The following is a 20,199-nucleotide window of genomic DNA, read 5'->3' on the forward strand; positions in this document are numbered from 1 at the left end:
ATGAATGTGGGCCGCTCATCTACGTCATGCTTGGACCACCACCAACACCAGAGCAGGACAGGGCAAGACCTGGCTCAAAATTCAATTGAAAAGAAGCTTGACTCTCCTGCTTGTTTTACTTTTTGTAAACAATTCCTTCAATGCTACCTTCGCTTTCTTACTATCTTTCTATCTGAGGCTCGTTGAACTGTCGTTCAAGTGGTCAATTCATTGGCTTCTCCGGCGCTGACGTAGTATTGGCCTTTACTATAATCTCGACTGCCATACAGAGAAGGTCGCAATATTCCTAGAGGTTAGCTTTCATCTGCTATGGCTCAATCAAAAGCCAAGTCCACAATTGTGGACTTCATCAGAAATCCTTTCCTCGAGGTGTTCGCTTTATTCTATATGCTATTCCAGGGTATCCTCACCTGGGTTTTCTCTCCTGCGCCTCCGCCTCCAGCATCAACTGCCAATGGTCTTCCCAAGAAAAGAGTGGCTGTCATTGGTGCCGGCTTGACTGGAGTATCGTCTGCAGCGCACTGCGTTGGACATGGATTCGATGTGCAAATATTTGAAGCCCGTCCCAAAGATGAAGGTCTGGGAGGTATCTGGAGTGTACGTTGTTCTCTTCGTGAGCTTGGGTGGATATCTGCTAATGCAATCACATCTAGCGGGTCAACTCTACCTCATCCTTGCAGGTTCATAGTATAATGTACCGATTCCACCCATCAGTGAAATACACCACTGCCTATCCCTCGCAACAGGAGATTCGCGAGCAGATCATTGATGTGTGGAAACGCTATGGCCTCCAGAAGCGTACCATTTTCGACACTCCAGTTACGTCCGTCAAACAGACAAAAGATGGAAAATGGATCATTAACGACAATGAGGAAGAGTATGGACGCTTCGACGGCGTGATCGCGTCTGTTGGTGTTTGCGGTGATCCGAAGATGCCGCCTCTTCCGGATCAAGGCCGTTTCAAAGGCAAGATTTTCCATTCTTCTGAACTCGATGGGAAAGACGTCGAGGGCAAGAAGGTGCTCATCATTGGCGGTGGCGCTAGTGCCATTGAAGCGCTGGAATTTGCCGTCAAGTCAAAGGCGAGCGAGATTGACGTCCTGTCACGGTCCGATAAGTGGATTATCCCGCGCAATGTATTCGTCCAGTCGCTGCTAGCCTGCAACATCTTTGGACAGGAGACATTCTTGTCATGGATTCCGGAATGGTTGCTACACAAGCTTTTCTATCGCGATCTCCAGGACATTGCCCCGTCAAGCGGTCTCTACACTGAGACTCCCATGGCCAACTCGGAACTCTTTGAGCAAATCCGCGAGGGTAAAGCACGCTGGCTACGCGGGGACATTGTCAATCTCACGGAGGACGGTGTCATGTTCAATCATCGCTCACGAGGAGTCCCCAAGGGAGGCCCCGGACATGAATCGGTTGTTCCTGGTGATGTGATCATCATGGCAACGGGCTTCAAGCGTCCATCGTTAAACTTCCTGCCGGACGATTGTTTCGAAGAGCCATACGGCCCACCCAGCTGGTACCTCCAGGTCTTCCCTCCAAAGTATCCGAGCATCTGCGCCAACAACAGTACCTACATCAATGCCATCGGCACTGTGGGAAACATGCACATTGGTATATACACGCGCTTCCTGCTGATGTTCCTGGTCGATCCTCTAGCACGGCCGACGGAAGGTCGGATGAAGACCTGGATCGACTTCACGCGATTAATGAAACGGCTGGCTCCTACAGGCGCTTTTGACTTCTTCACTTACGCCGAACTGATCTACTGGTACATCTTCGTAATTCTTGTCAACCCATTCCGCTGGAAGTGGGCGCCATTCGTGCTCTTTGGCATTGGCCGCACGCTTCCTCTGGAGGTAGTCAGGCAGGAAGAAGCGTTTCGAGAACAGTTGAGGAAGCAGCATTAGGATCTCTGTGGTTTTGATGACACCATGCAGCAAAGCATAATTCTTGTATTAGATGTTACCCAGGACGATGTTCCATCAAGATACATGTCAAGACTTTTTCTCGTTATTCGTTTACGAAAAACTGTTTGATATTCACTATAGACAGCACATATTATGAATTTGCACTTAGATTTTCAAGTCAATATCTCCTTGAGTCTCCTCAAACTTGTGAGACAAATCAAGAATCAAAGCGAAGTCATGGAGCCTTAAAGACATAAATACCTTTCGCAATATTGATTGGAGACTTAGCTAGTCTCAAGTCTGATAAGTTGGGATCATCAGTCCCAAGGTTTGTCCAAGATACACTCAAAGCAACCCATATTGTTCTGACCCTCGAATCTGTTGTCCCCCGATCGATTACACTTCAGCTCATGGCGTTTAAACGATGACCCTGTCTTTCGACCAAACTTCATTCTTACCGCATTTGTGGCATTTAGAAGTCTGAATAACATGGTTGACTCCATAGTCCTACCAGCAAATCTGCGCGCAATCGGAGCCCTTGTATGGACATGCATTCAGTAAGAATTTGCCTTAACCAAAAGAGAACTCAGATCTACTGAAAGTCTCCCGGTTTCGGATAGGGTTGAAAGGTGTCGATGGAATATGCAGAAGCCAGGTATATGCAAAGCTTGTGAGAGAAAGGAAACTTCAGTCCCTTGGGGTCTTCAAAGAGCAGATCAGGTACCGAGAAGGTATTGTAAACGAGAAGCTGACGGCTGGCCAAAAGCTCCAAGAACAGATTTCTGAGTGATATTGATGCTCACAGGTGGGAAGACAGTAGAGACCTCAAGGAGATGATGATCGAGAATGCCAACACAGCACACCAGCCAAACTTCACGACCTCATCTGAGAGTTCCACCTCATTCTTTCTTGATCTCTGGTATCTTTTTCTCAATATTATACACCAGGTTTCCCTTGCGCAACATCTTGTAAGGAATAACCCGTCTCTCCTCCAACCACATGATAGGATAGAAGATGGCAACCCCAACTATACAGAAGAGGGTCGCAAATGATTGAAAAGCGAGAACAAAGAGATGCCCTACATGGGGAACCAGGAACTTGATCCATTCCGAGACCTGGTACAAATCTTCTTGCTTGGCGATGTAGTGAAGGGTACGATCCCCGTTCGTCAAGGGCTTCTGGCCTCCAGCATTCGTGGTAAGATTGATGACCGAGGTGAGTTTGACTGGAGAGACGTGGAATGGGACCAGCCATATCGAGAATATCTGTGACAGGGTAATATACAGAGTGAGATGGTTTTCGTCATAGGCTGTAGACTGTTAGCAACCCGCAAGGTCAGTGCCAGGGGAATGAAAACTTGCCTATTGAATGAACCTGGTGCTCAATTCGAGGCGACATGATCTTGTACCACTGGAAGATCTTGATGATGGACCAACGGCTTCCATCATAACTCGAAACCCGGCAGAATGGATGTACAAAGGCTGCTGATGGTGTGAAGTATTTCTCTATCGTTTCCTGCTGAATTGATGGTGGTGACTCTATCAGCAGCTTGATGACAGTCGAAATTTCCGACACTGCATTGTCACATCAGATCAGAATTGGCACTCTTATGAGAATTTGTGTCTCCATTTGCGCTGACCTGGGTTTTCCATCTTCCTAATTCTTTCCTTTGAGGTATGATATTACACTTTCGAAGTTGAAAAGCAACTGTGGATAAAGTGAAATGGTGGATGGGCTTCTGATTGATTAACTTGGCCCAGTTCCTGAGGCCGAAATGGCGATGATGTCATTCGCTTCCGACGCATGTGAAAGTGCCAACAGGGTAATCGCATTCAGACATCAGCAATATTTAAGCATGTGTCAATCATCGCTCAATCTGATCTGCATAATCATTTATAGAGATTGTTAAGCGACTGGAATCAATGATTAGTGCTGAAAAAGATATCGGGGTAGTCTTGGAAGATGATGCTTCAATTAGAATTCGCACAGGCGGCAAGATATATAGTCGATCAACTTTTGTTGGTATCGGTGAAAATGCCAGTTGCCTCAAATATAAACAAAACTCCAGGACCATATCCATAATGCCGAACCATGTACATCTAAGCCCGTTTCCAGCTATCAACCTTCTTCCGACGCTTCTCAAAGATCTGACCCACTGCCACGCCATCACTGCGTGGTCCATCGTCATTAAGTTTTCGCTTCCGACTCTTCTCCAGTGCGCTGCCGCTTCCTTTGGCCCTGCGCGTGAGCTTTGCGATCCGGTCTGCACCCTCGGTAAGACCTCTCCATTCTTCACCGCCGAAAGTGCTCTCCTTGCCCTGCCCGCGTCGCTTGGCTCTCTCCTTCTTGCTCTCCTTGGCCAATCGCACGAAGTTGGTTTCTTCATATGTAGTACGTTCGGCCTCATGCTCTCTTTCCTTCCTGGTCTTCGAATGCCTTCCTCCTTGGACAATCGTGCTACCGATGCTGGGCTCGGCCATGGGGGCGGCCGACATTTCAGCGCTGACAAACTCGTCAATGACATTTGATCTGCGAGGACGGCGGTCCCTCTGCTCTTTGCGTTCGCTTGTGGGAAGCGCAGTTGGCATGATTCTCGGAGGCCGATAGATACCGTCGCCTGAAACTCTCTTGTCTGCCTTCTCTTCTGTCTGAGCCTCCGACTTTACTCCCTTCGAGAAGGCAAAAATATTCGGCCGGTAAGCCATCTCATCAATGTCCTCCTCCTCTTCATCTTCTCCTTCACTGTCGCCGGAGCTGTGTTCCGAGCCGGATTCGTCGTCGCTACCAGATTTCGCCTTCTTTGTCTTGCTCTTTGTCTTGCTCTTTGTAGTGGCCTGGGCGCCGCGTTCGGCTCTGTCGGCGTCCTCTGCAGCCTTGATGACTTTGTCAACCTGGTACTTCAGTCGGCCCTCCAGAGGCCGAACACCTCGGTCCAGATACACGCGGAGCTCGGTAAGTTTTTTAACGATTTCTTCGCGAAGTGACGAGTTTCTATTATGCGCACTGCCATTCTCTTCTGCTTTCGACTCCGAAGAGGATACCTCTCTCAACTGGAAAATGATAAGGAAAACAAGGTTGTGTAGGTAAGATAACAACAGGTCACTTTTGGTATCAAGGAGTGATATACCATCGTGAGGAGGTTCGATGGAGACGTCGGTTGGTGATTCTCGTGTTGCTTGGGGAAGAGAAGACCCGGTGCTCGACAAACAGCTGGTGAGGTTCTCCAATAACGTAGAAATATTCTCTAGGCCCGAAGGCTCCGTTTGAGCCGTCGCCGTCGCCATTATGAAGTGGATAGTGTTATAACCTCTCTCTCTAGAGTGCGGTAAAAGATAGAGGGAAATTTTTCGATCTAATTCTTATCGGCACGTGATGATTAGGCAGTCAATGACAGCTATCACGTGCGCCAAGACCACGGATTAGCTGGCCTTGCGGCTTGCGGAAGTCCAGGTAACCAAAGCTCATAACCATCAGACATTATTGTCCAGCTTCCTCAAGAATTGGTAATCTTTTCAGCCTGTTGGCTCCATACATCGCAGACCCTCTCATACATGATCTTCTGAGTAGGGCCTCAACTTCACGGTGCGCAAGTTGTTAGTTCTATGTGGTTCGATCCGGCCATTTTACAAGCCATCTTTATCCGCTTTAAGCTTCGCCCATTTATTCTAGACCGACACACCTGAGCTGATTGTCCCCTTTTCCTCCAGAAACGCCCAAGATGCGGCTCGACAGACGGTTACCGATATCTACTCTTCTTCTGACAGCTCCTTCGTTATCCGCAGCCTTTTACCTACCTGGTGTAGCACCGACTTCGTACGATGAAGGCCAAGCTGTGCCGCTCTACGTCAACCATCTTACCCCGGGGCTAGCGCAACAAGACGAGCAGCTGCATTCCGTCTTCGCATACGACTACTATCATACCGCATTCCACTTTTGTCGTCCGACAGATGGGCCGAAAGATGTTCGCGAGTCATTAGGTAGCATTCTTTTCGGTGACCGAATCCAGACATCGCCGTTCGAGTTGTTCATGGGCAAGAATGAATCGTGCAAGGCTGTTTGTGGAGAAGTCAAGTTCGATTCGCGAAGCGCCAAGTTTGTCAACAGAAGGATAGCTCAGGGCTATAATATCAACTGGCTGGTGGACGGGCTTCCCGGTGCTCAGTTGAACCTGGACGCAGTGACTCAGTCCAAGTTCTACAGTCCCGGTTTCGCGCTCGGTACTCTGAATGATGATGGGCAGGCAATGCTGAACAACCACTTCGATATCGTCATTGACTATCACCGTGTAGGATTCGGGAGCAAGGACAAGTACCGCGTTGTTGGTGTGCTCGTTCAACCGGCGTCCCGGCGTGATTCCAGAGTCCTTGAAGATGGAACAGTAAAGTGCGGCGCGGACGATGCCGGTATAGTTCTGAGCGAAGATGGCGAGACTGCAGTCACCTGGACGTATGGCGTGTACTGGCGTGAGTCGTCCACTCCCTGGGCTACTCGCTGGGATAAGTACTTGCACGTTTACGACCCGAAGATCCATTGGTTCTCACTCATCAACTCCGCCGTATTTGTGGTTTTCTTGGTCGGTATGGTGAGCATGATTCTTCTGAGGGCTCTCAGGAAAGACATCGCTCGTTACAACCGCCTGGACATGATCAATCTCGAAGATTTAGACAGCACGTCGGCTGCTATTGAGGACGGAATTCAAGAGGATTCCGGCTGGAAGCTGGTTCATGGCGATGTCTTCCGATGCCCCAAGTCTCCTTTGCTGCTTAGTGTGCTTGTCGGCAACGGGGCTCAACTTTTCATGATGACTGGTGTGACAGTTGGTAGGTTTGCCTAAAGTTCTCATTTCACAAGGGGATGCTGACTCTGTCAAAGTCTTCGCGCTTTTCGGTCTTCTTTCGCCAGCCAATCGCGGTTTCTTGGCCACAGCCATTCTCCTCATTTACACCCTTTTTGGCTTCATCGGAGGCTATGTCTCGGCTCGTGTATACAAGTCATTCGGCGGCGAGGCTTGGAAGCGCAACATCATCCTGACGCCGGTCTTGATCCCTGGACTTATCTTTGGCACCTTTTTCCTGCTGAACCTGTTTGTCTGGGCCAAGGGCTCCAGTGGAGCCGTACCTTTCACAACGATGCTTGCCCTGGTCCTTATTTGGTTCGTCATCAGTGTGCCATTGAGTGTGGCAGGCAGCTGGCTTGGTTTCAAGCAACAAGTACGTTCTTGCTTCCTTTTGCTTATAACGAGCATCTGTTGACTGCATTTTCAGGCAATCGAAGGTCCAACGAAGACCAACCAAATTCCCCGGCAAGTTCCTCCAATGACTGGAAGCCTTCGGACAATTCCCTCTTTGCTACTTACGGGCATCTTGCCATTTGGCGCTATCTTCGTGGAGCTGTACTTCATCATGACTTCTCTGTGGACGAACAAGATTTACTACATGTTCGGATTCCTCTTCCTTTGTTACGGACTGATGATCATGACCACTGCGGCGACCACAGTCCTGTTGGTTTACTTCTTGCTGTGCGCTGAAAACTACCGGTGGCATTGGAGGGCTTTCGCTGGAGCAGGAATGACGGGCTTCTATGTTTTCATTAATGCCTTTATTTTCTGGATCACTCGAGTGAGCTTTGGTGGACTCACAGGCGCAGTCCTCTATGTGGGTTACTCTGCCTTGATCGGTTTCTTGGTCTTCATCTTAACAGGTATGTTTTTTGTCCACCAACTAGCCCGCATTATTGTGATGTGGTCTTTAATTCATTCTGCACAGGTTCCATTGGATTCTTCGCCAGCTGGGCGTTTGTGCAACGCATCTACGGCTCGATCAAGGTCGACTAAACTTCGGACATCATTTCTGCCCTTCGAAGTCACAATTGAGCAGGTAATTTGCATATCTGATTTATCAAGTCGGCCCAAGTTGCATTTCCTCTCGGTCTTCATAATGCAATGAGCGGTCGTGCTGTACAATGGAAAACTCCAAATGTGATGTTCAAACTCCAAAGCCTTGTTTCCATGAAAAGTCCGTCTGATCAATGCGCTTACTTCTGATATCTTCGTGCTTGCATGGTTCTTACCGTCCATATTCCATTACAATCATGCCCTTCTAGGCGACGACGTCAATCAGGACTTTGTATATATCTTTGGGGCAGCTTCAAGCTACTTACTCACTCAGGCAATGGCGGAGGAACGACGATGGGGCGTTGATGCGATTACGAATTGACTCGAGAGGAGCAGGCGATGTACGATAATGAATTGTAGATATATAATTATAGACTGTTCAAGCCGCACAGGGTCTGAGCTTGAAGTGGATTTATTCTCCGCATCATGGTGTTATTAATAGACCGTCGATCTAATCAGGAGCTATCTAGATATAGGAATTCATCAAGATGAGAAAATCAGAACTGGAGTACCGGATAAAAATATCCTGCTTGAATCATCCATGATGCACAGTGGAGCTTCCTCCCCGCCATCTGCCCGCCAAGCCGACGACCTGTTCTGGACCGACGGACTGCCGCGCTCGACGGCTTGACTGACTCCATCGCGATCCGAAAGACTTACGACGAGTCACGACGTCGGACCCTTTTTGGCTTTGCCACTACCACGGTCTATTTCTCCGTCAGGAACCCGAATCGTTCACCTTTCACACTTTCTGTTCTTATATCATCCGTTCTCAGCCTCGCTGTCAGCCGTCTATAGTGCTTAGCTCTCCTCCTCCCTCGGCCAAACAGCACACGATCTTATCAAACCAAACCTCGTTTTACCCCGCGCCTCCCGTGATTCCGTCTTTTCACCGCCGTCGCATACAATTCCGGAGCGCTGAGCCTTGCTTGTCCGTGTAAAGGTCACGAGTTCCTTTGTATATCCTTGATTGTGTGTTGGAATTCTGTTTGATCATGGGTAAATCGTAAGTACTGCGCTCGTTAGTCGTTCCGCGCATCAGGGGGTTCGAAATGGGGTTACAACTCGCCAGCTTTGGACTTTCTTTTCCCCACGGGGAATCGAAGACTATATGGTTTTCTAGAAGTCAGGACCTGTCGAGTCGATGGGCCGACGTTGATTTTTCTGCTTAATTGTCGTCATAGCTGTGAAAAGCTCCCCGCTTGGGAATATAAGCTAACGACAACTGGCCACATAGACAGTCGAAGCTCTCCCCCTCCCAGCTCGAAGAGCTCCAGAGGGCGACACATTTCGATAAAAAAGAGCTGCAACAATGGTATAAAGGTGCGTGAGGAGTGAGCGGTGGTGATCACAAGTTGGAGGAGGTTCAAGTACACTGACCGTGGCATGGCGGGGCAGGTTTTCTGAAGGACTGCCCCTCGGGGACCCTGACAAAGGAGGAATTCCAGAAGATCTACCGACAGTTCTTTCCCTTTGGCGACCCATCCTCGTTTGCAAATTATGTATTCCGAGTGTTCGACTCGGACAACAGCGGCATGATCGATTTCAAGGAGTTCATCTGTGCGTTGTCGGTCACCTCGCGGGGTAAGATGGAGGACAAGCTGGATTGGGCATTCCAATTATACGATATCGACGGTGATGGAAAGATTACTTACGACGAGATGCTGGCTATTGTTGAGGCGATTTACAAAATGGTGCGATCTTACGGTACCTGGCTCTCTTGCGGACAGATTCCAGCTAACGGGGCGAGTACAGGTCGGCTCCATGGTCAAGTTACCCGAGGACGAAGACACACCAGAGAAACGGGTGAAGAAGATCTTTCGCATGATGGACAAGGACGAGAATGGCAGCCTGGATATGGAGGAATTCAAGGAGGGCAGCAAGCGCGACGAGACCATTGTCAGCGCCTTGTCCCTCTACGATGGATTGGTATGAGTGTGCGCGGGCGACATATCCTCCAGCACATGGTGTCGTGCATCCTCTTTACCTTTGGCGAATGCGGCGCAAATTCGAGGTCCTCCTCATTGACCATGATTCTATCTACTTTTTATCTTCTAGGTCTTCTGTTGGTATTTGTTGCTTATATGTTTTAGGATTCCCACAGCCTGTGATCTCTTTGCTTGCGCCTGCCCACGTACTCTTTTGTGTGGGCTTGGTGGACAAGACTTCGAATCATCTTGTGACTTTTCTTTCATCGGCGTTCCTGCTCTGTTGTACCTGAAAAAAACAAAATCACGGTGGCTTTACCTCTCTTCTTTTTCGGGTTACTTGCTACATCTTCCTTTCTGTGGTTGGATCATGCATCTTCCCTGAAACAAGGGCAGATTTCAGGGGATATTTCTTTGTTTCATGTAAAGGATTTTAGCAGAGACCACTGGAGACTCCGTCGGTCTCTCCGACTGTTTTGATGACTATTTATTGCCGTGGATATGGTTTGTGCTTTTAGCGTGTGAGCCTAGAATTAGTGGACTAGTATCTGTGCTCTTGAAGCGTAAACTTCGAGTGTATATACAACCGACTTATCCCAAGTGTTCTGATTACAACAATAATTTGGACTCAAATAATAGCCTTGAGCAATGCATTCTGTAGGTTTGTTTGTCTTGATTCGTCTGATTTTATTGAATTCTTACAGCGATGCCGCTTCGTTCCGAGTTGTCAACTCGTGCCTCATTTACGGCCATCACCGCTCCTAAACGGCGCTTTAGCCTCTTTCTTCCTATTCCTCCTTAGAGTGTTGGACAGTTGGACCACTCTGGCACACTGACACCATTCCCCGTACCAAGACCGATAATCAAGCATTCGCCTAGAGCAGCTCCTCAATGCCGAGTGTTCCGAATACGAAGCCTGCGAGAATTCGTTTGCTGTCCTGTCGGTGACGAGCATGGCCGCAGTGCCACATGGCTGTCATAATTGTATCAATGCTCGAGTCCAGGTTAGTCCAGCCTTGTCATCGCGTAGGCTGAATTCCAACCACTGCCTTATGACTTTGATTATTGCTTAATCCTATCGGTATTGCTATGCATTCTTGTGCGATCCTGCCTATCATGTCTCCCCCATGACCCATTGCCGTTAATAGCGTGATCGGGCGCCGGCTATTCCCATGTCGCGTTGTTTAGATTGATAGAATTTTCGATGATCCTCATCTTCTGGGAGCTTCTTTACGGTCTCTGGCTTGATTTTGTCCTAATCTTGCTTCAGTGCGCCGGTAGACCACCGTGCTCGCGCTGTAGAGACCTCAATCTCTTTTGTACAGGCCATGCGAAGACCCTGGAGTTTCACGATGAACTGCCAGCCTTGCAGAGACGGTACCGGTTGACATCCTCGTCCTCATCGCCGCTCCAATCTCGCAACAAAGCCAAGGGTCTCACCAAGGCTATCTCTCACATCTCCAATGCGACGGAAACGTACTCCTGCCTCCCGATCGACGAGCTTGCATCGCCCTCATTGACCGCCGTCGCCGTATCCTCGCAGCAGACTGAGGTCTTCACCAACTACGTGCTCTCTGCGTTCCCCTGCTACTTCAGATGCACCGCGACTCGCGTCCCGGTAAACTGGGTCGACTATGTCCACAGCCGGCGTAGATCAATGAACACCTGCTTCGACTGGGCGCTCCGTGCCTGCACCACCGCATACACTGGCGCTCTACACAACGACCCGCGGTACACGGACGCCGCAACGGCGATGTACACACAGGCTCTCCGTGGCCTGGTAGCTATGCTATCGAACGCCTCGACAGCCACATCTGACGAGGCGCTGGCCACCGCAATTTGCTTGGCCTGCTTCGAGGTACAAAACTGCACGAGCCCCGACGCGTGGCTGCGACATGCTGCCGGGATCAAGACGATCATGCGACTGCGCGGTCCGCAAGCCCACCTCCACGGATTCGGGCGGGCCATGTACATCGTCTACCGGAACCTGATGGTGACGGCCGCTCTGCTGTCAGGCGAGGAATGTCTTCTCCAGGCACCGGAATGGCAGGCTGAACAGGCAGATTGCCGCCGACAACGCGCGACTACCCGACTCGTCCGCTTACACCGACGTCGCGGAGCGCGGTTTCTGCGAGATCTCCAAGGTACCCGGGTACGTGAAACGGGTTCGTGAGTTGCTCGTCCTGCCCTCGAAAAAGAGAGCCTCGCTACAATCAGCCCTGTTGCGGGATGTTCAGGCCACTCGGGCCGCGCTGCGCGGCATCCACACCGAGTTCGGCGTCGCCGTGTCGATGGTTCGAGCCGGGCAGAATGAGCAACAGGGGTTCATTGGCCCGCTCCCCTACGTTTTCTTCGATGGCTTCTCCGGCCTCTATGTCCGGGGCATTCGCTCCGCGCTACTCATCCTCAACAACTTGATTCTCGCTATGGACCACAAACAGCGCGCGGCCGTCAAGACGGAAAATCGCACCCTGTCCGATGGAATGTCTGAAAGCATCTTGGAGCCGAAAACCGAAGAGCACGAATCGCCCATTACACCGCCCAAATCTCCTGTCAAGTCGCGCAAGCCGAGTCTGGTCGTACGGTCATTGATCTCCCCTCAGACCCGTGAGCCGCCAACATCGGACATGATGGATCGGCTGGTGACGACCATGGGCATGGACGGCGTGAGGGTCACTCTAGTGGAATAGACGCCCTCTTTTTGTCTTCACCTTGCAAGTTTGGCAAGTTTGATTTTATTGATACCCATCTTGTTCATTCAACTTCTAAATATCTCATACTGCATGACATGGCATCGTTTTGCGCTCCACATTGACATGAATTGCAGCTTAGATACTAAACTATAAGCCTGAGAAACATCGCGATCGGATACGCAGAATTGACTCCTAGCGCAGTAATGACATCTACTGAGACCGTAACGGTGAAATTCTTCTACTTACTATGTATTCATCTCCAAACCGTCCCTCCCCTCTCTCGAGCTGCTTTCTATCGGTCAGGTATACAAGGGTATCAGGAGAACCGGAGGCCTCTCATCACATAGGCTCGCCGATGGCTCGGAATCTAGGTGTAACCAGCGATGCAAGAACGAGACGGAAAAGAAAAAGGGCAACGTCATGAGCACGACGGAACAGACTTCGTCATCGGCCAAATCACAGAGATAGGACAGCAGAACAAGCGGCAGGATATCTAGACACCAAGAAGATGATAAGAACAGGTGGTCAACAAAGGTTGCTGGATTGTTTGCACAAAACGAAAGAAAACAATCAGATCTGTTCGGAGGAAGGGTAGAACAAACAGCAAAAGAGAAATCGTGGATCATCGTCGATCGAAAAACCAGCTCGTGCGCTTTCCGCTCTCCTGCGACTGGACTCCCGCGACCGGAGCACTGCTCTCTGGCCCTCCACCACCGCCGCCCCGGAGCGGCTTCGCGATCCTCGAGCCGCCAAAACTGAAACCGCCGCTGCCATCCATAGACGGAAGGCCCCTGGTCGAACCCTGTTTCGCAGCCTCCAGTCTCTCTTTAACAGCAGTGAGTTGAGCTTCAAACCTGTGGGTGGGGAATTGACATTAGCCACCGTATCTTGCCCACCACCGAGCAATTCCATGGGGGAGGACTTACCGATGATTAGCCTGAGTAAGTTTCTCTTGACTCTCTTGAAGCAGACTTTCAAGACTCGCAATCCGCTCGTTTCTGGCAATCAGCTTCCTCTCTGCAATGGCGACCTCCTTCTTTAGGCTGCTGTTCTGTTCAACCAGCTGCCGTTGTACATGGGTCAGTTGCTCCAGGTTGCGTTCCAAGAAAGCCATCTTCTTCTGCTGGGCACGGTTGTTAGATGAGCGCAGCACGTTGTTGTATTGTTCTCGAGCATCGTCCAGCGAGATCTCAAGCTCCACCACCCGCTCGCAACGGTTCTGCAGATCGCGCATCAGGGACTTCTTCATTGCGTCGAACTCGGCGATCTGCTGCTGTAGGTTCTTGCCAGCGGCGCCGTTAGTCGACACCTTAGACTGGGAATCTGCAAGGGACTGCCGCAGCTTGGTGAGCTCCTCGTCCTTGCGTGCAATCTCGCTGCGGAGTTCCGTCGCTGCCTGCATCTCTGTCTCCTTCCGGGCCACGTAGATCTTTTCCAACCGCTCGCGGATCTCTTCGACGTCACCCTCGCCCAGGTTGCGCTCCAGAAGGCTCTCATAGTCCCGCTCGAGATCGACCAGCTTCTGCTCCAACTCCAGTCTGCGGCTGTCCTGCAGCTCGCTCAATTCACCCCGATCATTCATGGTAAGCTCGGCCTGTCGAATGAATCCCTGAGTCTCGACCAGGCTGGTCCGTAGCTCCAGAAGGTCGTCAGGTGCAATTGGCTCGCCAGCCTCGCTGATCTTGTGCAATGCATCCACCCGCTGTATAAGATCCTGGAGTTTCCGCTCGTTGTCTGAGAAAACGTCGCCTCCCAGGTCAAAACCAGCCATCATCTTCGCCATCTTCTCCGCCTTCTTCTTCTCCTTCTCATCGAGTGCCGCACTAGTCTCCTTGGCCTTCATTCGCACGTCAAGGAGTTGCTGCTTGACATCGTCCAGCTCCGCGGTCAGCTCAGCATTAGCTTCCCGGAGGCTGTCCATGGTGATCGACGCTTCCTTGCCCTCGTAGGAAACCTTCTCCAGCTGCATCCGAAGCTCATTGACCTCCGCATTGAGTTTCTCATTGTCCTTACCAGAACGTGCTGAGTTCTCCTTGAGGTTCTTGAGTTCCTCTCGAGCTTCGCGCAAACTCCTCTCCACATTCGCAATGTGGGATTCTCTCTCGGCGATTTGATCCTGGAGCTCATTCTCCCGCCGTAGGAATTCTTCCCGTTCATCTTTCTCGAGTACGAGGCTGGGGGTGCTAGATCGGTCGCCGAATCTTGAATCGGGTCGTGGGGTCTCTGATCGAGGGGTGTCTTGCAATCGAGAAGGAGTGCCAGGTCGCGTAACACTTGCACGAGCCTCAGCCTTGGCCGCGCTGACGGCTTCTGTACCCCTGGCTGGCGTCCAACGGTCCTTGGGAACTGTTTCGCCGCTTCTCCACACCTGAACTTCGCTCTCCAAGGCTGAAATGTAGGTCTCGAAGTTGGTGACCTGAGTCTGCGCTTTGCGAAGTAGCTGCTTCAGTTCAGCTGGACTCAACTCAGCATTGACCTTCGCCTTGTTCTTAATTGCCTTCGCGCGCACACCAAATCGCAGCGTCGAGATCGTTTCCGCATCGTTGTAGCTACTGGGAGAGCAATTGATGATCAGGGTGGTCCTAGAGTTACCACCCAAACTCTCCTGTAGAATTCGAGTGAGCTTCGAGTCACGGTAAGGGATATGCGTCGATTTGCCATCTGTCAGCGCGTTGATGACCATACCAAGAGCACTCAAACTCTTATTAATCTTCTTGGCTTCTTCAAGAGTTTGACCACTGGCGCCAGTCTTGCCGACTTTTTCACTACCTGCGAGATCCACCAGGAAAAGCTGACCGCTCTTTGCGGAACCCGTCTCTAGATTCTTCTGGGTGACAGTGATGACGAAGATGGAATGGGACCGAGACGATTCTTGATTCATGTTGGTCGCAGCCACCGCTCTTGCCGCACCGCCGCGTCGCATCACCTCGTAGACCTCCTGCACACTGGAGACATAGACCTCAAGCAGGCCTTTGACGTAGACACCTCGCGACTTCTCTTCGTGGACGGGGAGGTTATCATTCTGTGGCACCAGCAGATCGCGGATCCGTTCCATGTAGATTTCCATATAGCTGACTCGGACCGTATACTCGATGTTACTCGGGCTGGTGAGAATGCTTGCGAAGATCTGCTCAACGATACGTGGAATGATACCCTTGCCGTCCGGATCATCGATATCGGAACCCATCATTGTATAAGACTTTCCAGCACCTGTTTGACCATAAGCAAAGACCGTACCGTTGTAACCGTTCAAAATATCGTCGACTGTAGGACGGATCGAGTAGTTGAAAATGTCCGTTTGTTTCGAATCCATGGGGAAAACTCGATCGAAGGTGAAGGCTCCTGAGCCTTCCCTGGACTATCGCTGGTCAATATCCCCAAGCGCCGATCTCCTCAGCCTCGACAGAAGACTTACGTTGATGTAACATGACTGCTCATTTTCAAAATCAACAACCGTATCTCCTCCAGACGCTAATTCAACTTTGTTTTGCGGTCGGAATCTCGCAACGACTATGCAGTAGCGGTGAGTATCTTCGGACATACGTGCTGGAACGGAGTATACAAACCCTTGATGGTGTTGGAGCCGGGGCCAGATGACCTGTCATGCCAGACTATCATCAGTCTTCTCCGCGGTGTCTCAAGCGGCAGTTGAGAATACTCACGCCATGTTTGCTCCGACTCAAACCTCAAGAACCACCAGCAAGAGAGGTTAGAGGTGAGGAAAAGCCCCGAGGGGAGGCGGGTAATTGCTAGGCTTTCGTTCAGACCAGTATTCCAGCCTGCTGGCCAGCTGCGTAGAGTCGGTGGGTTGTTTGGGTCAGGGGTCCACGTGCGAGACGGCAACCAGGAACACGCGATGTCCTCACCCCAAAAGTGCAAAAGGATGGGTCGAGGAAAGCAAGTCCGCACGCACACACCACCGCGAGCTTGTGACGTGGGTTACGACTCACTGCTGATCGAGCACAGAAAAGCAGCGTGGGGATCAATATGTATCTTGAGTCTCAGGAATGCTTCGACACGAGCCGTTGAGGATGTGGCTTGGCGCCGGCCTAAGAACTTTAGAGAAACACTCGTCCCGCATCACCAGTAGGCCGCCGGTCAACCACACATGCTCGAAGCTTTCCTTCAACTAAATCTAGAGCTACAATTGCCTGGACGGAGAGAATAAAGTCTACGTTCAATTTAAGGCGGAAGAGCGGGCAGCAGAACCTGGGGACTCCAAGGACAAGAAATGCTCATGCATTATGCACGCAAAAATAAACAATGCAGCTATCCACAGAACCAGCAGAAATGAATAATTCACCAGGCGCCAAAAACCCCGCGCTGTGCATATCATCAACATATTATGGAAGTCCTTTACGAACTTGGCCAGAACGTTCATATCAACCACCTGTCAGACCACAAGTCGTTGTGTCCACTTGTGACCCCCGGGTAGACGACATTGTTCCTGCTGAGCGACCGAATAAAAAGAAACCATACCCACCGGCCCGTGAGAACTGAGCTCACAGCTCTTCCGAGAGTAGACTAATCTTCCCAGCTCTTCTCGACGGTCTCACGCACGCGCTTGATGTATTCCTTCCGGTTGTCTTTGTAGAGGTTCGATGCTTCCACATTCGCGGGGGACGACGTGTTGGGGTCGTTCAGCAGACTTCATAAGATATGGCATCAGCATCAATGTCCCATGAATATTGTGGCATAATATTTATCATACCTCTGGATACTAGTCAAGATGGCCGCCACGTCATAGGTCGGGCTCCAGCGGTTCTGCAAGATGTCAAGGCAAAGCTCGCCCGTACCATAGACATTAGGATGGAACATCTGGCTGATAAACTTGACACCTGGCGGCTTGTTGGGGTATTGTTCCTCGAAATGCATGACCAAGCGGAATGTACCATCTTCGAACGGGGTATCGGCGGGGCCAATGATGACGGCATTCCTGGAGACGAATATGTCAGTTACTCTATCACCACATTCTTCAGATGCACGGAGGAATCGAGAAGAATGGAGAACTCACCAGGTCATGACATTGTCAGCTACTGGAGACGCTGAGACGCCAGCAGGAGGGTCAGTCTGCATGCGCTGTGATCATGAATCAGAGTTAGCTCACGAGACACCGGCTGGTAGTACGATAAGAAAGAATGTGCAACGAGGAAATAGATATATTTGGACAAAAGAGGTAACGACAAACTGAGTCACAATCAATGACCTTCAATAATAACGTACCTTGAAATCACGCATGAGACGACGGCGGGCAGAAGTAGACATGGCGGCGGGTGCTACGAGCGATAGGAGCTATCGCAATAGGCTTTCACAAGCTGCAAGCAAACCACAAGCGTTGAAGCCGTTAAAGCTGGAGAGTAAGAGGACTTGATTATAAAAAAGGTCGAGAGGGATATGCCACAAGACAAGTTGAGATAGCCAACGGGAGATGGATCTTTCTGGATGAGAAGCGATCACAAGAGCGGGAGGATGAGCGTCGATCCAATGCCGTTCGGTCTTCTTAGGGTCGGGATTCCCCTCTTGCTTAGCTGTACCTACCGTTGTTCCTTCTTGCCATCCGGGTTCCAGCAATCGGTAAAACTTACCAGATGGATAAACTGACTTTCTATGGTATAGCTTAGAACGCCACTGCTGAGTAGTCAGGACATCATGTGAGTTTAAGTCATGTGAGCACGAATGGATCATGTGATGTCATGTGATAAAAGCACTGTCCAAACAGCCTCGGTCCATGCGGGAGTGCGGCTACATGCGGAATGCCTGGCGGAGAACTGGGAGGAGACCGAGGCGAGTTGCAATAAGCCAACAGATCATTTCCGCTTCATCTACTTTCATCTCCTCATATTATAGTCATTCTCTCGTTGTCCAGTTTTTGAACCCCCTCACAATCACTGTATAACATATCTGCTCCATCACGATGGCGATTCAAACAACAACTGGGTTGGCAGCCCGTCTCCTCACCAAGCGCGCCGCATTCCCCGCATCTCGACGAAACTTCAGTGCCGCTCGTTCAGCTTTCCAGGAGATTCAGGAGGCTTACATTCTCAGTGGTGCTCGAACACCTACTGCTAAGGTAAAGCTATTTTCAAATCGCCCCTCCTCGTTGTCTTTAATAACTGACGTCTCATCTAGTTTAACGGCTCGTTTGTTTCGGTATCCGCTCCCGAGTTGGGTGCAGTTGCTATCAAGTCCGCCGTGAGCAAATCTGGCGTTCCTGTTGAGAAGATTACCGATGTGTACATGGGAAATGTTCTTCAGGGTGCAGTTGGTCAAGCGCCGGCTCGTCAGGCCTCCATGTTCGCCGGACTCTCTCCAACGGTGGAATCAATGACGGTAAACAAAGTGTGCGCATCCGGCCTCAAAGCCGTGGCCCTCGCCGCTCAAAATATTCAACTCGGTCTCGCGGAGGCCCAGGTTGCTGGTGGTATGGAGAACATGTCCCGCGTGCCCTACTATTTGCCTCGATCCACCCAATTGCCACCCTTCGGAGAAATCAAGTTACAAGATGGGTTGATCCAGGATGGCCTGTGGGATGTCTACAACCAGTTCCACATGGGTATCTGCGCTGAAACTACGGCTAAGAAGTATGAGATCTCGCGTGAGGAACAAGATCAATATGCCATCCAGTCGTATCAGCGCGCGCAAGCAGCATGGAAGGAGAATAAATTCGCCGAGGAGATCGCGCCTGTTACCGTCAAGGGCAAGAAGGGAGAGACAGTCATTGAACGCGATGAGGGCTACGAGAATCTTCGAATTGATAAGATGTCCACGTTGAAACCAGCATTCTTGAGGGATGGCACGGGCACAGTGACCGCTGGCAATGCTTCTACCATGAATGATGGTGCCTCGGCGCTCGTCCTGGGCAGCAAAGCTATCGCGCGTGAGTTTGCTCAGGGTAATCGGGCTCTTGCACGCATCGTCTCTACCGCAGATGCCGCCATCGATCCTGTGGATTTCCCCGTGGCCCCAGCCAAGGCTGTTCCCATCGCCCTCGAGCGGGCAGGTATCACTAAGGATCAGGTTGCTGTTTGGGAGTTCAATGAGGCTTTCGCTGCTGTCATCAAGGCTAACGAGAAGGTGAGGCTGAATGCATTGATAGAACCTTGTAGGATTCTGTCCCCTTGCTAACTACTTCTTAGATTCTCGGTCTGCAGAATGCTAGGGTCAACCCTCTTGGAGGAGCCATTTCCCTGGGACACGCCCTGGGAAGCTCTGGCTCTCGTATTTTGGTCACTCTTCTCCATCAATTGCAACCTGGCGAGTATGGTGTTGCTGCCATCTGTAACGGTGGTGGTGCTGCAACTGCAATGGTCGTTCAGAAGCTTGATCGGGTCGACTGAGCCAGAGGCCGGTGATCAACGTTTCTATCCGTCCCCGTGTTCACAAATTTCTTGGTCACCTCAAAAGCGACACTGCCATGATTATACCCACGCTCTGCCAGTCTTTCCTTAGCATGCTATGATTGTATATATATGAATGAGAATTGAGAATTGAGATGAATCATGTAGCAGTTTTGTCAGCACAGTTGGTAACTTTGTCACGTGACAGCTCAGCACGCTTACCGAAAGCAGTAAGGCACACCCTCCACCTGATAGGTGCTAAACCCGAGATAGTTGAAATAAAACAATGCATACTACCTTAGCTACCTATTGTTTTGACGTTACTGCAGTGACCAATGCTTCAAAAATAGCGAGATTGATTACACTACTTTAGTCCGTCAAGGCTCGCTTCGCTACCCTTGTATATGTCTTGACGGACAGCTTCCTCGT

The 20,199-nt window shown here is 50.5% G+C and overlaps 8 protein-coding genes across 8 annotated transcripts; 4 read left to right on the plus strand and 4 right to left on the minus strand.

The window, feature by feature from the left end:
* Positions 1-309: 309 nt before the first annotated feature.
* Positions 310-1,919, plus strand: CDV56_108001 (flavin-containing monooxygenase; the record flags this gene model as incomplete). The annotated part of the gene is made up of 2 exons (XM_026761620.1): positions 310-597; positions 654-1,919. 2 exons carry the CDS (start codon positions 310-312, stop codon positions 1,917-1,919), a joined length of 1,554 nt encoding a protein of 517 aa, XP_026616823.1.
* An 899-nt stretch (positions 1,920-2,818) lies between these two features.
* Positions 2,819-3,571, minus strand: CDV56_108084 (uncharacterized protein; the record flags this gene model as incomplete). Its single annotated transcript, XM_026761703.1, has 3 exons — positions 2,819-3,235; positions 3,294-3,493; positions 3,559-3,571. 3 exons carry the CDS (start codon positions 3,569-3,571, stop codon positions 2,819-2,821), a joined length of 630 nt encoding a protein of 209 aa, XP_026616824.1.
* A 447-nt stretch (positions 3,572-4,018) lies between these two features.
* Positions 4,019-5,203, minus strand: lcp5 (small subunit rRNA maturation protein LCP5; the record flags this gene model as incomplete). The annotated part of the gene is made up of 1 exon (XM_026761742.1): positions 4,019-5,203. One exon carries the CDS (start codon positions 5,201-5,203, stop codon positions 4,019-4,021), a length of 1,185 nt encoding a protein of 394 aa, XP_026616825.1.
* Positions 5,204-5,637: 434 nt separating this feature from the next.
* CDV56_108173 (transmembrane 9 family protein) lies at positions 5,638-7,752 on the plus strand (the record flags this gene model as incomplete). The annotated part of the gene is made up of 4 exons (XM_026761792.1): positions 5,638-6,739; positions 6,792-7,129; positions 7,184-7,619; positions 7,685-7,752. The coding sequence occupies 4 exons, from the start codon at positions 5,638-5,640 to the stop codon at positions 7,750-7,752; spliced, it is 1,944 nt and encodes a 647-aa protein (XP_026616826.1).
* Positions 7,753-8,807: 1,055 nt separating this feature from the next.
* CDV56_108255 (uncharacterized protein) lies at positions 8,808-12,430 on the plus strand (the record flags this gene model as incomplete). The annotated part of the gene is made up of 6 exons (XM_026761874.1): positions 8,808-8,818; positions 9,050-9,135; positions 9,211-9,506; positions 9,568-9,741; positions 11,011-11,750; positions 11,800-12,430. 6 exons carry the CDS (start codon positions 8,808-8,810, stop codon positions 12,428-12,430), a joined length of 1,938 nt encoding a protein of 645 aa, XP_026616827.1.
* Positions 12,431-13,055: 625 nt separating this feature from the next.
* KLP1 (putative kinesin family protein (KinA)) lies at positions 13,056-16,100 on the minus strand (the record flags this gene model as incomplete). Its single annotated transcript, XM_026761990.1, has 5 exons — positions 13,056-13,287; positions 13,360-15,791; positions 15,849-15,943; positions 16,000-16,031; positions 16,096-16,100. 5 exons carry the CDS (start codon positions 16,098-16,100, stop codon positions 13,056-13,058), a joined length of 2,796 nt encoding a protein of 931 aa, XP_026616828.1.
* An 857-nt stretch (positions 16,101-16,957) lies between these two features.
* Positions 16,958-17,698, minus strand: ubc2 (E2 ubiquitin-conjugating protein RAD6; the record flags this gene model as incomplete). Its single annotated transcript, XM_026762088.1, has 4 exons — positions 16,958-17,081; positions 17,145-17,369; positions 17,448-17,512; positions 17,657-17,698. 4 exons carry the CDS (start codon positions 17,696-17,698, stop codon positions 16,958-16,960), a joined length of 456 nt encoding a protein of 151 aa, XP_026616829.1.
* Positions 17,699-18,347: 649 nt separating this feature from the next.
* Positions 18,348-19,770, plus strand: CDV56_108501 (thiolase family protein; the record flags this gene model as incomplete). The annotated part of the gene is made up of 3 exons (XM_026762120.1): positions 18,348-18,503; positions 18,563-19,507; positions 19,570-19,770. 3 exons carry the CDS (start codon positions 18,348-18,350, stop codon positions 19,768-19,770), a joined length of 1,302 nt encoding a protein of 433 aa, XP_026616830.1.
* Between the last annotated feature and the right edge of the window lie 429 nt (positions 19,771-20,199).

This window comes from Aspergillus thermomutatus (assembly GCF_002237265.1).
Source record: "Aspergillus thermomutatus strain HMR AF 39 chromosome Unknown NODE_34, whole genome shotgun sequence".
NCBI classification, from domain to species: Eukaryota; Fungi; Ascomycota; class Eurotiomycetes; order Eurotiales; family Aspergillaceae; genus Aspergillus; species Aspergillus thermomutatus.